This window comes from Saccostrea cucullata, unplaced genomic scaffold, assembly GCF_032062105.1.
Source record: "Saccostrea cucullata isolate Sc308-1 unplaced genomic scaffold, CSIRO_AGI_Scuc_v1 ctg2244, whole genome shotgun sequence".
NCBI classification, from domain to species: domain Eukaryota; kingdom Metazoa; phylum Mollusca; class Bivalvia; order Ostreida; family Ostreidae; genus Saccostrea; species Saccostrea cuccullata.
Window position 1 is genome coordinate 55927 of NW_026936759.1, and position 15319 is coordinate 71245.

The 15319-nt window shown below is 32.1% G+C and overlaps 1 protein-coding gene and 1 long non-coding RNA gene across 3 annotated transcripts; one reads left to right on the forward strand and one right to left on the reverse strand.

Annotated features, from left to right (window-relative positions):
• Window positions 1-2591: 2591 nt before the first annotated feature.
• On the reverse strand, window positions 2592-14350 carry LOC134246513 (protein jagged-1-like). Of its 2 annotated transcripts, none has more exons than XM_062728900.1 (6): window positions 13993-14350; window positions 6957-7133; window positions 6078-6191; window positions 5727-5972; window positions 4886-5083; window positions 2592-2836 (listed from the first exon to the last, which is right to left on the reverse strand). In XM_062728900.1, exons 1-6 carry the CDS (start codon window positions 14330-14332, stop codon window positions 2649-2651), a joined length of 1263 nt encoding a protein of 420 aa, XP_062584884.1. In that variant the 5' UTR covers window positions 14333-14350; the 3' UTR covers window positions 2592-2648. The 2 variants fall into 2 exon arrangements, with proteins under 2 accessions (XP_062584884.1, XP_062584885.1); XM_062728901.1 differs by having other exon boundaries at window positions 2631-2831.
• LOC134246516 (uncharacterized) lies at window positions 7442-10715 on the forward strand. Its single transcript, XR_009987643.1, has 3 exons — window positions 7442-8348; window positions 9770-9848; window positions 10072-10715. It is a non-coding gene; the product is annotated as an uncharacterized LOC134246516 (long non-coding RNA).
• Window positions 14351-15319: the final 969 nt, after the last annotated feature.

A 15319-nucleotide genomic window follows, 5' to 3' on the forward strand; every position in this document is an offset into this window, starting at 1 on the left:
TGTTATAATGTTATGAATGGACCTCTATCTCCTTATATTACGTCATCACACTCCAAAATACGCAAACATCACCATGGTAGACAATTGACAGGAGTTATCCAATTTTCTGCTTCCTTAATTGTCAGCAGCAAGCATATGGTTCATCTGGGATTCACTGCTGTGTTACCTGTAGATGACTTTGTGGTATGTTTGGATGGATTCAGATGGCAGACTTACCAGATGATCGCCTTCAAGAATTTCCGCCATTCACATCTTTTAGATTAGATGACTTTGCCGTAACAAAAAAAAATACTATAGTTTACTATCGTTAATCAGAATTCGAAAGTTTTCATCGTAGTAAATCAATTAAAGTTCCAAAGTTTTTACCATAGTAAACCAAAGTTCCAAAGTTTTTTTCTATAGTAAATAAAAGTCTCAAGATTTTCCTTACTGTAGTGAATCAAAGTTTTAAAGATTTTGTAATTACTTTTACAACTTATACTGGTAGTTAAATATATTTTATTTATATGATTTAAGATCTGTATGGGGGATGATGTTGGACTTGTGGGGCCTGTGTTTTATTATTCATCCTTATTTGAATTTGCAAATTTATTAATTTTAAATGCAATATGTACAATTGTACATTTTACAATAGAAAAAACAACTTGTTGACTAAAGTCAATGAACCTAATATTTTGGTTAAAAAATCAATTTTTAACTTATAGTTATTCTTTGTCTCCATAGATTTATCATTCATTCAAATGCTGACAATCTGCATACATATTGCATTATTATTTACACTCTGAATTGTTGAAAGTTTTTCTGTTTTTCCCCAATAATGACAAAGAGCAAGCGGCGGGTGTGACAGGACGGCATGCTATGTTTACTTCTCCAGGGCATCTGATCCCACATCTAATGTTTTAGAGGCACCTGTTTGCTCTGCTCCTATATTTCAATTTTTTGTAACAGTAAAAATCGTTTATTGGACTTTTACGAGGAGCACTGACTTTAACAGTAGAAGACTTACTTTTAAACTAGGACAATGTATGGAAGCTCTCTTACGATTTAAATACATGTATTTAGCTCAAGACTTAAACAAACGAAATTAATGGGTTATTTCAATGTACATATAAGTTGTCTTTAAGAAAACAACAACCAACCTATCCTCAACTTCCTGCCTTCACATTCAAGTCCCCCTTACATCATACCTATGATCACAAGAAAGGTTTTCTTATTTATTATCAACTCTGTATCTCCGTACATGATACAAGTTTAAATGTCCAAGTAAATCGTCAACTGTCGAAGCCAGTGCTTCTCGTAAAAGTCGATTACGAACACGGATATTGTGATTTGCGCGCAGGTATGTTAAGGCTACAGCCAAATATTCTACTTGCCTATATGAGATAACATCATAGTGAGCTATATTACGTGAATTTTAGAGATAACAATTTCAATGGCTAATTTATTTGCAAGGTCCAGTGTATTAAGGTTATCAAGTCAAGTACACACAAATATAAACCGATCATACATGTAGTATGGATATTTTAATGACTAAAACATTCTAAATTCAATTCATTGAAATTTCACAAACAGCTTCAGTAAGGGAATATTGTAGAACATACAAAAATATTGTTATTAACGGATAAGAAATTTTAACATTTGTAAAATTTTTCACTTATTATATGAGATTCATGCCAGGTAAACATATCATTCATCCAGAATCAACAGCAAAATTCTATTTCCTCTTGCATGTTAAGCGAGAGAAATACCACTTCACCAAGGAGCCGCTTTATGCTTTCGGAAATTATAGGCACACATTAGGTCACATACATATTTATTATATATTTACGCTCGCTATTGTCAAAAGTTTACACAATACATGGTGTCTAATTTAGCCTTTATTAAACAGTTTTGGACTAAAAGCTGTAATAAAATGAAAAGTTTGCCAACAACATGTATTATACACGTACGTAATAATTGAGTGCCAATTGACACTTTATCCTGATTAAACAAACGGGGTGGGACACGTTGAGAGGGGTAAGAGAGTTTTGGTATAAAAATTCATTGCAAAAGCTCAAAATCTTCTTGAAATATCGCCCAAAAACGATAGCCTTACACAAAAACAGAATATATACATTCATGACCTTGACCTTTGACCTTTTGACCTCAAACCAATAAACCAATAGTAGTTTTTCTGAGGCCACAGGGAGTGGTAATATAAAATTTCATTGCGAAATCTCATAGGGTTCTCTAGATCTCACGCGGAAAAGAAAGAGTTATAACAAAAGGAATTTATGAATTGTATGACCTTGACCTTTGACCTATGACCTCAAAATCAATAGGTTTCTTCTTTTTTTCCATAAGGAGTTGCTATGCGAATTTTCATTGCGAAAGCTCAAAGGGTTCTCGAGATATCGTTTGTTTAGAAACGAAAACATTACAGAAAGGCAGTAAGACAGACGGACAGACCCAAATCAACACCCCCCATTTTTCAAGGGGGGACAATTATAACACATATGCAAAGTATAGTGCAAATTAATGACAACCTCTTCTGGTTACATGTATAAAACAAATAATATTTAGAATGATTAAATCATTTTTTATCTCTGTATTAAAAAAAATCATGGTGAATTTAATCAATTACAATTAACAAGGTGACAAGTACACATTCAGCATGCAACTTCTACATTTTCAGCGGAGCATAGGTTTATATTCTCATCACAAAAGTCATTGTAATTAGAAGACTTCAGTCTCTCTATGTAAGAATTCTGTATCTTGTTTATATCGCTGGAGGCTGAACAATCCTCGTATCGGTATGAACTGGAGGAACTCAGAACCTGGGGCGTCAAAATCTGATCTTGAAATAGAAACATACAGCTCACTTCTGAATTTGTCCAACATTAGTTGAGTTATAAATGGTAAATGCTTTAATGTTCGAATCATATCCTTTTATGGGGCCAATCCTTGGACACAGATATGAATAGAAACATAGCAGAGATGTATACAGCTTGTATAATCTACGGGACTAGATGTAATGGATTTGCATCGGGTTCTACATACATTTTATGAAATAAGAATGCACACGTTAAATTGGTGACCGGTGGATCAGTCTCAAGATTCTGTCAATCAAATTAAAAAATGATAAAGATTTAAAACTATATGCAGACTGAAGCCACGATTTTCAGTGTTGCATGATATGATTGGAAATTCCTCAATTGAACGATATTATTGCGTCTTATCTACGAGGGTTGTCCCGTAAAATCGTGGACAAGTTGTCTATTGTGAAAAATAAACATCACTGCGTTCTGAAATTTTCACTATTATTTAGTACATATTTTAGTAATATACACAGCAAATTTCAGATAAATATATGCATAAATAAACAAATTATGAGATTTTATGCCATGTTTTGTATCACCTTACGGCGCATGGATTATAACGTCAAAGTGTATAAAACAGCGTCACGTTTCATCTTTCCTGAAAATGAAGTTGGATGAGTCCGACTTAGATTTAGGAATTTCATTGATACACATTCTTTAGTCTCCATAAACAGCCGAAGAACCAATTGGCACCCTCATGCGATCTTCTAAAGATTTATTAGTAAGTTACGGACAATATTCTCACCATCATTCAACTAATAGAAAATCTCATATCGGCGGTCTACTGTAACTGCGTCTTTTGCTATTACATTAGGAGTTTGTCCATATGTTTTGTACTTCTCAGGGACTCGATCAAAAAAAATTTCGCTAAGAAAACTCCTATTTCATTTGTATACATAAGATATGGTGATATTTTCATAATCTTTTATCTACTATGGTCATTTCAAGTCTCTAAAGGTGTCATTACAACATCGAAATAAAACTGAACTGTTCTCCGGTGCGCCGTAACGTTATAAAACGTCGCCATTTTTCGTGTGTTGTGTTTACCACTTTCCCATTTCCAATGCTCGAGAAACTGCCAAAAATTAAGCAAATGCCTTAAAATTTTTACAAAGACTACAAAATTGATTGTGGATGAAATTAGGATAATTTTAATCCAAATCTTTTTTATTTAAAACTTTTATTTTGAATTCAAACTCGTGTATTCTTTAATAAAACCTTGGTTTGTTTACCGTGCGCCGTAGAACAATACCTCGTGCACATCCGAGCATAATAAAATCTTTATTTTTGTCTATATTTTATCAAAAAAATTATCATGCACTTAAATATGGTAAATAAACATTTACTGAAATTTCAGCTTAGTGCGCCCATTACTTTTCGAGAAAAACGTGTTGTCCACGATTTTACGGGACAACCCTCGTATAAAATAAAGATTATTACAAACAGAACCTAAACTGTTTGTTTGGAAGTGTCCCGATTATGTCGACTGTTTCGACGTTTAACATAAAGATCTCTGTTTCCAATTTTAGATTCATCTTGTTTGCAGGGTTTTTTGCAGTTAGTTAAAAGAGAAAAACCCAGAGTACATCCACCTTTGTAAATATTGTGTAATCACTCTTATGCTCTGATAAAATTATCTTGCAACGGGCTTTGGTTACATACAATGTGGATGTTAAAGAAATTGAGGCTTTAATTCCATTTTTAGCGGGGTGTGTTGCAACCACTATTGAAATAACGACCACTATTGAAATAACTATATCAATAGTGGTTGAGAGTGCATTTTAATAAAAAACATAGGTGATAACCACTATTGAAATACGTCCACTATTGAAATAATTATTTCAATAGTGGTCGTTATTTCAATAGTGGTTGCAACAGGGTTGGGAAAAGGTTTCCTTTATGAATGAAGAAATGAATCAGCAACTTGGTTTAAAACATTAGCGTTTTGGTTACATGTAACTGTGTAATGCTACAAGGAATAGCAATTATCTCAGTTATATAAATAAGATCGTCTGAAAAGCATTTACCTGTGCAGTTTGGTAAGGGTCCATTAGCAATCCAATTCCCACTGGATCCACACACGTACCACTGACTGTGATCAAACTGTAAGCTCAGGCTGTAGTTCCCGCCACAGTATACTAAACAGAATTTACCATAGTCGGTCTTCCATCCATTACATACACGAGCACCATTTACTGGTACGTTTAGCTCTGGGCATGGATGAGCTGTACAATTTAAAAAAAAATGAAACAGAAATTCGTTTTGTTAAAGATATGGAGATAAAGAACAGAATTCAAGCTCGAATTTTCTTAAAACTATACAAATAGGTGCAGAGCAAACACGGACCTCAAAAATTCAGAGGTGGAATCAGGTCCTATAAAGGACTTAGCATCCCCTGCTGACCGGTCAAAACGCGCCGTGTGCACCTTTTAATTTTCAGGAAATAAAGGGAAATTCCGTCGTCAATTCATTGTATAGGTATTGGTCAATAATAGTATGTAAAACATCAGTCAGCATTTAACTCAATGATAATTATATTTACTGAAACGGTCATTTCATCTCTCAAAGAACTTAAAAAATGACTTTAAAAGAGACTGCTGATATTCATGTTTCAGAAACTTGTTTGTTATAAATTACCTCGTTTTAGATACTGTACATACATGTAAGAGCATGCTCTTGTGTTTTGAATCAACTGAGATATCTTAACTCCGTATGCAGGTGATGAAATCAAATTACTACATATTTAAGCAAGGGAAGTTAACGATTTAACAGTTTAGGTTATGACGTTTATCAAAGAGCTTGAGAGAAATAACACAAAAAATAAATGTGTTCACGCCCTTAAATATAAAACAAATCAAATAAACTTACGTCGAATTGTAATATTGAACTGACACAATGTTCGAAGACCATTGGTAGGTTTCAGTGCAACATACTGCGCGACGTAATCACCCCATGGAAACACCCAGCTGTCGTGTGGATAGTTTGATGTTATGTCTATAATTGTTCCAACAGGGTCGTGAAAAGTTGGTGCCGTCCAATTTGCAAAAATAGTTGGTTTTGTGGAGTATAGGAACATGTCATTTGGACAATTCTTCATTACTGGTGGCTGAATATCTGATCAAAATTCCATACAGAATAGTCTTTTAATCCCTAGGTCTTTAACTAGTATTCATGAATTCAAGATAGATTGACGGAAACATATCAAATGCATGAACTTACCATTTTCACAGTTGATGCCATTGTAACTTGAAGTACAGCGACAGTCATATCTGTCTAAGCCATTTACACATGTGCCATTATTCAGACAGGGGTTGCTGGCGCATGAATTCACAACTAAAAAAAATGATAAAAGTGAAATATGGAAAACAGAGTAAAAAATGCACTTAACTGGTTTTACAGTATAATTATGTTGTAATTTTTTCTTCTAGAAATATTGAAAAATATCGAAAACAATAATCGAACTTCAGACAATTGATTATGCTGTATCAGGGGCATTTTAGGTTCATATGTTTTGCTACCGGGCAGAATGTCGACTTAGGTCAGTTAGGAACAATTGATCTCAACATTAGCGAAATGGAAAAGTACAGAGAAAGAACCGAACAAATTCCGTACAGAAAGCAAACATATAAACATATATTGAAACCTGCTAGTCAGCACAGCATAAATAAAGTTAAACCATACTCTTATTGTATTGAACATGCCAATATCGCTCTAAAGCTAATTTTCTTTTTTTACCTTGACTGGAAATTTTCCATGTTTACACCAAAAAAAAAATTTAAAAAAGAAATAAAAATCACCCTATACAAATGGTGACTAATAGATGAAAATATATATATATATATATACATGCATTTGACGTCCAAGAACGCTATCGATCAAATGAACCCTTAAACAAAGCCAATATATGGGCCTCCGAATTCATTTGTCTTCTTTTACTTTGACATCAAATTATCATTTTTTAGAGATTATAAACGCAAATAAAGACTTGTCTGTGTATTTCATTATTATTCAATTAAAAATAAATATTATTTTGTATACCTTTTGACAACTTTTAAAAAAATAAAATTATGAATTTCAGATTGATGCTCAAAAACTCACATGCACATCTTGGTTGCGTTCCATTCCATAGAAAATTTGATTGACATGTTCTGGAGATTGATCCACCGGTCAGATTAAAGTGTGTGTTACAGGAGTACGTCACAGTATTACCATACGTGTATGTCGATCCCGAAACGACACCATTGGCTATTGTCCCCGGATTTCCACAAGTTATCTCTGCAATATTTAAACTTAGATCATATCTTTTTTTATCAGATAGGTGGTCTTTTATAAATCTTAAATTTGATAATAATGTATTTTAGCCTTCAACATAAATTGACATTTCACAGTGAATAAAACGCCCAAATTTCAGTTTTCTGTGAATAAAATGAAGGCAATAATTTTATAAGAACTAGAGGGTATTGAGAAAAAATTGCTTCCATCAGAAATAGGAAATTGATTTCATTTCCAGTTCCTGACCGGGACATATATCTCTAATTTGTTGTTAAAATCGTCAAGTTGACGATTCTAACAACTATTTAATACCAATTCTACGTAAATATCAAAATGACGTGGCCACGCGATGTCTTGGATTCAGCTAATTTTTTTCTCACTGAAACTTCAATGAATAAAAAGATTGACTATATGAAAGAAAGCATGGTAGTTTACCTGGTTGCCATGGAAACGGGGCTAGAAGGTGTAAATTATAGTGGATATTGCTATTTATCAATAATATCAAAAAAATATTTACTAGACAAAGCTGTTTATGTTCATATTTTTTTATATCCTTCATGACAATCAAATCTATGTAAAAAATAGCCAAGGTCACAAAGATTTTACAATTTCTAATTTTCTGATGCCAAAAAAGTGAATAATTAGTCCTCGTTACCTCCCTTGTTAGACTTAATATTTAAAGACTTTAACAAGTGATGTGAAAATTCTAGTAGGGAGATTTAGATTCAAGAAATGTTATTTTGCAAATATCATTTAAAACATTTATGGGTAAATCAAAAATAAACATTTTATTACACTATAAAGTTGGTCTAAATGCGCTTTTTCTCTATCCGAGTTATTTCCCTTGTTGGAGCTCTTCGGCATTGAAGAATACAAAATGTGTAAATTGTAAACAAGATGGCAGACAATGAAATCTGCAGTTTTTCTTCTTGTTTTGAAACATCTTGTTCAGGAAAATTCTACCTCAAGAGACTCAGAATTTGATGAAAAACAGTTGACAAAGTTGGGATAATCTTTAAGAAAAGCCAAAGGGTTGATCTGGACATGATGAGTATCACACGTATAGCTACTCGTAGAAAAGAAAATATGAGGAAATCAGGGTGGTATGGGGCGAAGGCCGAGAGGATGTTAGCTGTTCCCTTCAAGACGTCTTTGAAATAGAGATCGAGAGATACATGTAGTGGTGTGGTAGTCCCCGACCGATCCCGATTGCAATGTGTAAGTATTTTTTTTATTCATAATTCTATTCAGGTGTCACATGTACCTGCATGCACTAACTGATAATCCGAGATTCCTCTGACTCTAACCCCCGCTTTTATATTGTGACTTGTGCGCACCATCGTCGGAAACCCACGGTCGGTCTCGCTTCTCTTCGAGGTAAGAGAAACGAGACCGACCGTGGATTTCCGACGATGTGTACGCACAAGTCACAATATAAAAGCAGGGGTTAGAGTCAGAGGAATCTCGGATTAGGTAACTGACTGTATAATGAAATATAAGACAATAAAAACAAACAAAACCATGAAAACTTGGATGCACAGTTGCACATATTACATGTACATGACATTGAATCAAATACTACTGTGCAATATATGTGCCCGTTTTGGGTACTGGTATTTTATTTTCTATAAAATTCAGTATATTTGATGAAAATTGTTTGTATGAATTTATTTTTCCAAATGATAATATGCTTGTGTCCAATCTATTTTTACAAACAGGATTTGTAGAAATCATACCTCGGAAATATTAAACCTTTGACTTCTGACAATGATAACAGAATAGTGTGTTAGATTTTTTGAAATTTTAAGCAATATCAGGACTGTAGAATATTTTAAAGAATTGATTAAAAAAGTGTAAGTGTAAAATTATGAAAGTACATGCAGACACACAGATTTACAGATGCTAATAGTGTTCTAGATCTAAGTACATATACTTTGTCATACTATTGTGAAATCATTTTTGGGACCTTGATACAATGAAGTTATTTGCTCTGCAAGGTGATGTATTGTAAAGTAGGTAAAGAAATCTATCCAAGGGTGTTAGAATATGGCAACCCCATTTGTACTTTCCAAGATGCAGCTTTCTGTCTCATAATTTTAATTTTACTGATCACTGTTTTTCAGCTATATATTGCAGGTATATCAATCTTGCACACATTTTAAATATGAATAGTTTTATTTTGACAATATTGATCTGTACAGATGAGATCATTCTGATGCTGTGTACTTTACATGTCAAGGACATATTGTACAAATTAAAAATAGTCGCATTAAAGAACAAAATAAATTATTCCACATTACGTTAGTATCCATAAAACATGTATGTTTTTATTACAATTAATTTATAATATAAATACATTTCATTTTCCACTTTAGAAATTAATTGTTGTCAAATTCATTTCTACTCTTAGTCTCTATATCTCTGGCGATTTGTCCAAACTGCAGAAAAGCTTTATATGTAAACTGAAAAAAAAATGCTTGATGACAACATTAAATCCACTCCTTTATCAATCATTCCTCTTGATTCAGAAAATTTTCAGGATAACATGTAAATATTAGGTACATGTAATATATATATGATGTTCAGGATTTTAACCCAAACTTTCAAATTAAAAAATAATTTTAAATTGATCATTGCAGCCCTTGCAAGATTTTCCTAATGAAGATTCTCAGGATTACAGATCCTCTAGCAAGGAGACCACACAGGTACATGTATTGTGTATTAAGTTGCATGGATTCATGGTGACTTAAGACATGATTGCCACAACAATGCATAAAGGGAGATAATAATGTTTATAGGTTGAAAATGTATATGTTTTATATATTGCAAAATTTTAAGATTCCAGTTTTAAGTTTTTGAAACAATTTTTAAATGAATTTTTATCCAAAGTGACCAAAAATTAATGTTATTTTTTTTTTTTATTTTCATGTGAAATGACCAGAGCAGAGGACAGCCCCCCCCCCCCCCCAAAAAAAAATCACAGTGGACTGGAAGTAAATTTTACATGAAAAATACAAAGTAGGAAAAGTAACAGAAAGAAAAGAGGATCCAGTAAAAGTTGTCACTGGTGCAAGATGGACATAGAGAGGGTTTTCTAATGATCATTAATACTAAAATCCACAGCAAATTAATATTGCAAGGCTGAGCTACTTTTCAAACTTACACAAAAGGACATAAAGAAATGTGAATTCGAGGAAACCAAGCTGACATCAAATGAGAGAATATGAAGGAACAAATTTTAGCAATTTTTTTTAAGCAGGGCATCTGTTTTCCTTAGAGAATATGTGTATTCTAAATTGATTTCTTGTATTTTCAAAAAATGTCACTGTTTAAGTGAAGCATACATTCCAATTAATGTCTTGTTTATTTTTTTCTATAAAAGCAGTATTGTGCAAAGAAGCAGTTTCTTCCCTTTTTATATCCCCACTCTGCAGGAGAGGTGCCATATTGATTTATTATATACCCCCACATGGGCTCACAAATTTAGAGTTTTATATTGGCAGGCTTCACACAGTATGTCATGTATGATTAGAATATATATGAATACATTTTAACAAAACTGAGAACAAGATTAATTGTGAAACAGATTCCCCCATACATTGCAGCTTATGTCAAGATTCCCACGAGGTATCCCATGAAAGGTCTTGCCACAAGTAAAACAACTGTGAAATATGAAAATCTAGTCCAACTTCAAAAGTTGTGGTTAAGGTTAAAGTTTTTTTTAAGTCGGTCAATGTCTAAGGTCAAGGTCAAATAATTTAAAATATTTATACCCATTAAAATAACATAGTATACATGTAACTGATCATCTGAATATGCTGATAAGCAATGTGGTAATAAAAATTAATTCCACAATATTTAGCATATAAGGCCATTTAAACAAATTTGGCTGCCTTCCCCCAACAGACTAACTAAAATTCAAAACTTTTTTTTTACATTGCAAGACAGGATGGTTTTTTTTATCCATCTTATCTCATCAACAAATATTATGAAATTTTCTGGGGAAAAGATTTTACAACCTACCTACCAAGCTGACTTAATAATTTTACCCCGAGTTGGGAGAGGGCAAACAAACATTATAATCAAGATGGTCGTACCAACTTGTTTTGACATTATATTGTCTGACCTACTTTCATATTTTCATAAAATACTTTCATATCATTTATTAAATATGAGTTTGCCTTTTTACTTTGATCATACATTTTAAAAAATTAACCATTTTGAAAACAATTGTTTTGAATTTGAACATATTTTAGTGAATAAATCAAAAAGATTGGACACAATTACAGGCCATTAAAAGATTTGTAAGAATTTTTGGAAACTCACTTGTTTTATTTCATATTTAGATTACGCAAGTGAGTTAAGGCTACATATGGAGGTTTCTATGCAAAATATCTGATTAAATTCCACAATTGCTCTACCTACTGCACGGAAAATGATAAGATTTGTTTTCTTATACATTCTTGGTACCCAGGACATGCAATAGCCAGTACACATTATGACGTCATATTATGACGTCATAGAGCTCTACTACACAATTTTATATGAAACATCAACAAAATCGCTTCGGCGCAAGGGCATACCTTACTTTGTTTTACAGAAGCAAGGTATAAAAAGGACGAAGGATACTCCAAGGATTTACGATATTGCTGCACAAATGTCGGCACGGCAATTATTTAGTTACTATCTGTGCAGTTTTAAGTTTAAACAGGGTAAAAATTCACAGTCCAGTGTAAGTTTCCTAAAATTTTTATCGATTGAAAAAGTCCATAGGATTTGTGCAGCAATTTTATTAATTTTAATAATATTCCCCTTAATATTATACATTGTTTATTTTAAATTAGATAGGACATGACCTTGCACCGACTTGATTTTGTTGATATGATTTATAACCTTGAATGGGAGAGAACAATGACGTCATAATATGCACTTGCATAAATAAACTGTGGGTACTTAGTATGTATAAGAAAATCAAATTGAACTTTCTCTGTACGAGCATAAAATATACAGCTTATGAATTTTTATCAGCTCATTTGTATAGAAATATTCATATTTAGCCTTAACTCACTCGCGTAAAATAACTAGAAGCCTGATTTGTTTCCATGGCAACATTTTAATTTACCTGTCACCAAGTTAATTTCAGAAGTTCTATTTAATTATTGAAAAGAAATTTAAACACTTGGCATATATTCATACTACATAACAATTTGTTCAGTTTGGTAAAACATGTTCTTAGATGATCTTCTCTGTTATTTGTGATTAATGGAAGGGGGGGGGGGGTCATTGATGCATTCATGTCATTCAATAATTTCTAGAAAGCTGTACATTTACCCATTTATTTATTAATTTTTTTTATTCTCACAAAACATTAGAATATAAAGTTTATCTAATGATACATGGTTACAAATATATCGGTTGTCAAAATGGTGAACAATTTCATTGAATATGACTAAAAAAGTCAATTTTGGCAAATTGACAATTTTTCATGCAATAATTTCTAGAAAGTTTTTGATTTACCCATTAATTTTTTTTATTCTCACAAAACCTTAGAATATATAGTTTATTTAATGATACATGGTTACAAATATATCAGTTGTCAAAATGGTGAAAAATTTCATTGAATATGACTAAAAAAGTCAATTTTGGCAAATTGCCAATTTTCATGCAATAATTTCTAGAAAGTTTTTGATTTACCCATTAATTTTTTTTATTCTCACAAAACCTTAGAATATATAGTTTATTTAACGAAACATGGTTACAAATATATCAGTTGTCAAAATGGTGAAAAATTTCATTGAATATGACTAAAAAGTCAATTTTGGCAAATTGCCAATTTTCATGCAATAATTTCTAGAAAGTTTTGATTTACCCATTAATTTTTTTTATTCTCATAAAACCTTAGAATATATAGTTTATTTAATGATACATGGTTACAAATATATCAGTTGTAAAAATGGTGAAAAATTTCATTGAATATGACTAAAAAAGACAAATTTGGCAAATTGCCAATTTGCTAACAGCCTTAATGCTGCAATGAAAATTCGCTTAATCTTCATTCAAATATCTTTGAATGAAATTAATTTCTCAGATTTAAGTAATATGAGCTCACATAATATAATTTTCATGTGAATTTTTACTAATTAATTGAATGTGCACAAATTTAATTTAAAACAGAGCAAAATTTGCTTAATCAGAGGGTTCTAAATATAACATCCCTGTTACCATGGCAACCAAATTGAAAAGTTAGACTTTAACATCAAATTTATTAAAGACATACCAATTATAGTAAATGGTGTGAATTTCAGCTAAATCGGAGATATGTCATGTCCACGACCCTATTTAAAATTTTGATTTTTATGAGAATTGATATTAACCAATGAATCATTATTTTTTGAAAGATAAAGTCTCATAACTGCAACGATGTGTACAAATTGAGAAACGCGCGTTAGCGCGTTATGAATACTCGTTTGCACTCACCGTTGCAGTTATGAGACGATATCTTGATTCATTGTTTATATTTTCATTTTTGAACTTTCTACCTTAGATGCAAATGTGTTTTTTATTTAAAATTTGAGCCTGATTTTTCGATTTTCGCTTGTGACGTTGTAATTCCTCGGCGTTCAACGATCATGACGTCAAACTAAAACACATGCTTTAATCTTTTGGCACCCTGTCCGTGTTATGTCGTTTTGAATGCAATATATTTCCATTCACTTTATATGCAAAAAATATATGTAATGTAAATATTTGTAGATATCTATTTCAGTCAGAATCAGGTAGGTAAATGAATCCTACTATGAATAATTAGATAAACAGACAAACTGATAAATTCAGAAAATATTTGAGATTAGCTAAAAAATACCCTGTAAGCAGCAGCTTCCATGCCAGCCTGTCACACACGAGCAACTTCCATAAGACCTAAAGGTCCCTCCATTGTAACAAATTTCGTTACAATCTCCAAATTCAGAACCCATATCATTACTGGCACAGTTGGTAAATTCACGTGTGCATATGTCAGTCCTTATCCAGACTTTCCTTGTCCTGTACCGCCGGCCACCACCACAGGTCCTCGAACAGTCCGACCAGGCCGCCCAATCATCCCACCTGCAGTGACAGTAGTCCCATGTCGAAGCAATTCCACAAAATACAACTTCTGTCGAGATAATGAGGCCCAGTAGGAGGACAAATTCTCTACGAGCCATGTATGACTCCGTTCTGTAATGAATATTCATGATATTGGTAAAAGAAAATGCGCATTGTGAAATGAATTCTGTAATATACTTCCGGTTTCAATTAAAGTGTTTACATTTATCAGTGATAAATAACTAGCGAAATACATTTAATACATCAGGATTTTTTAACAATGAAAGTACAATGATATAATATAACAACAGATAAACATGAAAAATAGATGTGCTTAAATGAATGTTTAGAAGTAGGTAAAAAAAGTGCACATACCTGTAGTCAATCATTCTTGGTATGCACGACGAAGCAAAGAAAAGCGGCTATTTTAAACGTACAAGTATTTAAAAACTAAATATAAATGTACATGGTTTGGTTTATTGGTTCTTCATTTAAACTCCATATTTATAACATTACAGGTAAGTCTTGCAGAAGGTTATCCCGTCGCAATAAATTATTATTAACTGAACAGAACCGAATCTAAACTAGCCATATGAGAGACCAAGAAGAGACGTGTCAAAATTTTCATGTTTAAAAATAAAATTACAACAGTATATTCAAATAAAATTTACAATTTTTCCAATTGTTTAAAGTTACGCATCAACCTCTACAATACGTGTACATGTATACCATTTTTAGAATTATTCTGATGCTCCTTTTTCTCCATATACAATGATGTTGAAATAATAATTATCTTCTTATATTATTTAGAGGTACATGTGTATGATAAGAATCCTCATTACTCTTTTATTAAAAAAAAAATCAAGATAATCCACTTGAAGGATTACATCTTCAGAGACCAAAGCACGAATTGGTATCATGTTGTAAATTTTTAATTTACAAGGGAAAGGGGGGGGGGGTTAAACGCAAAAATTACAACATGATACAGTTTTAATTCTAAGTTTTAGTAAATTATCTTATTTGGTTATTAAGAAAAATATAAAGATTTCAATTTAAAGCAAAGCTTGATTTTTATTCAACCTTTGTATATTTTTATCGTTTAAATT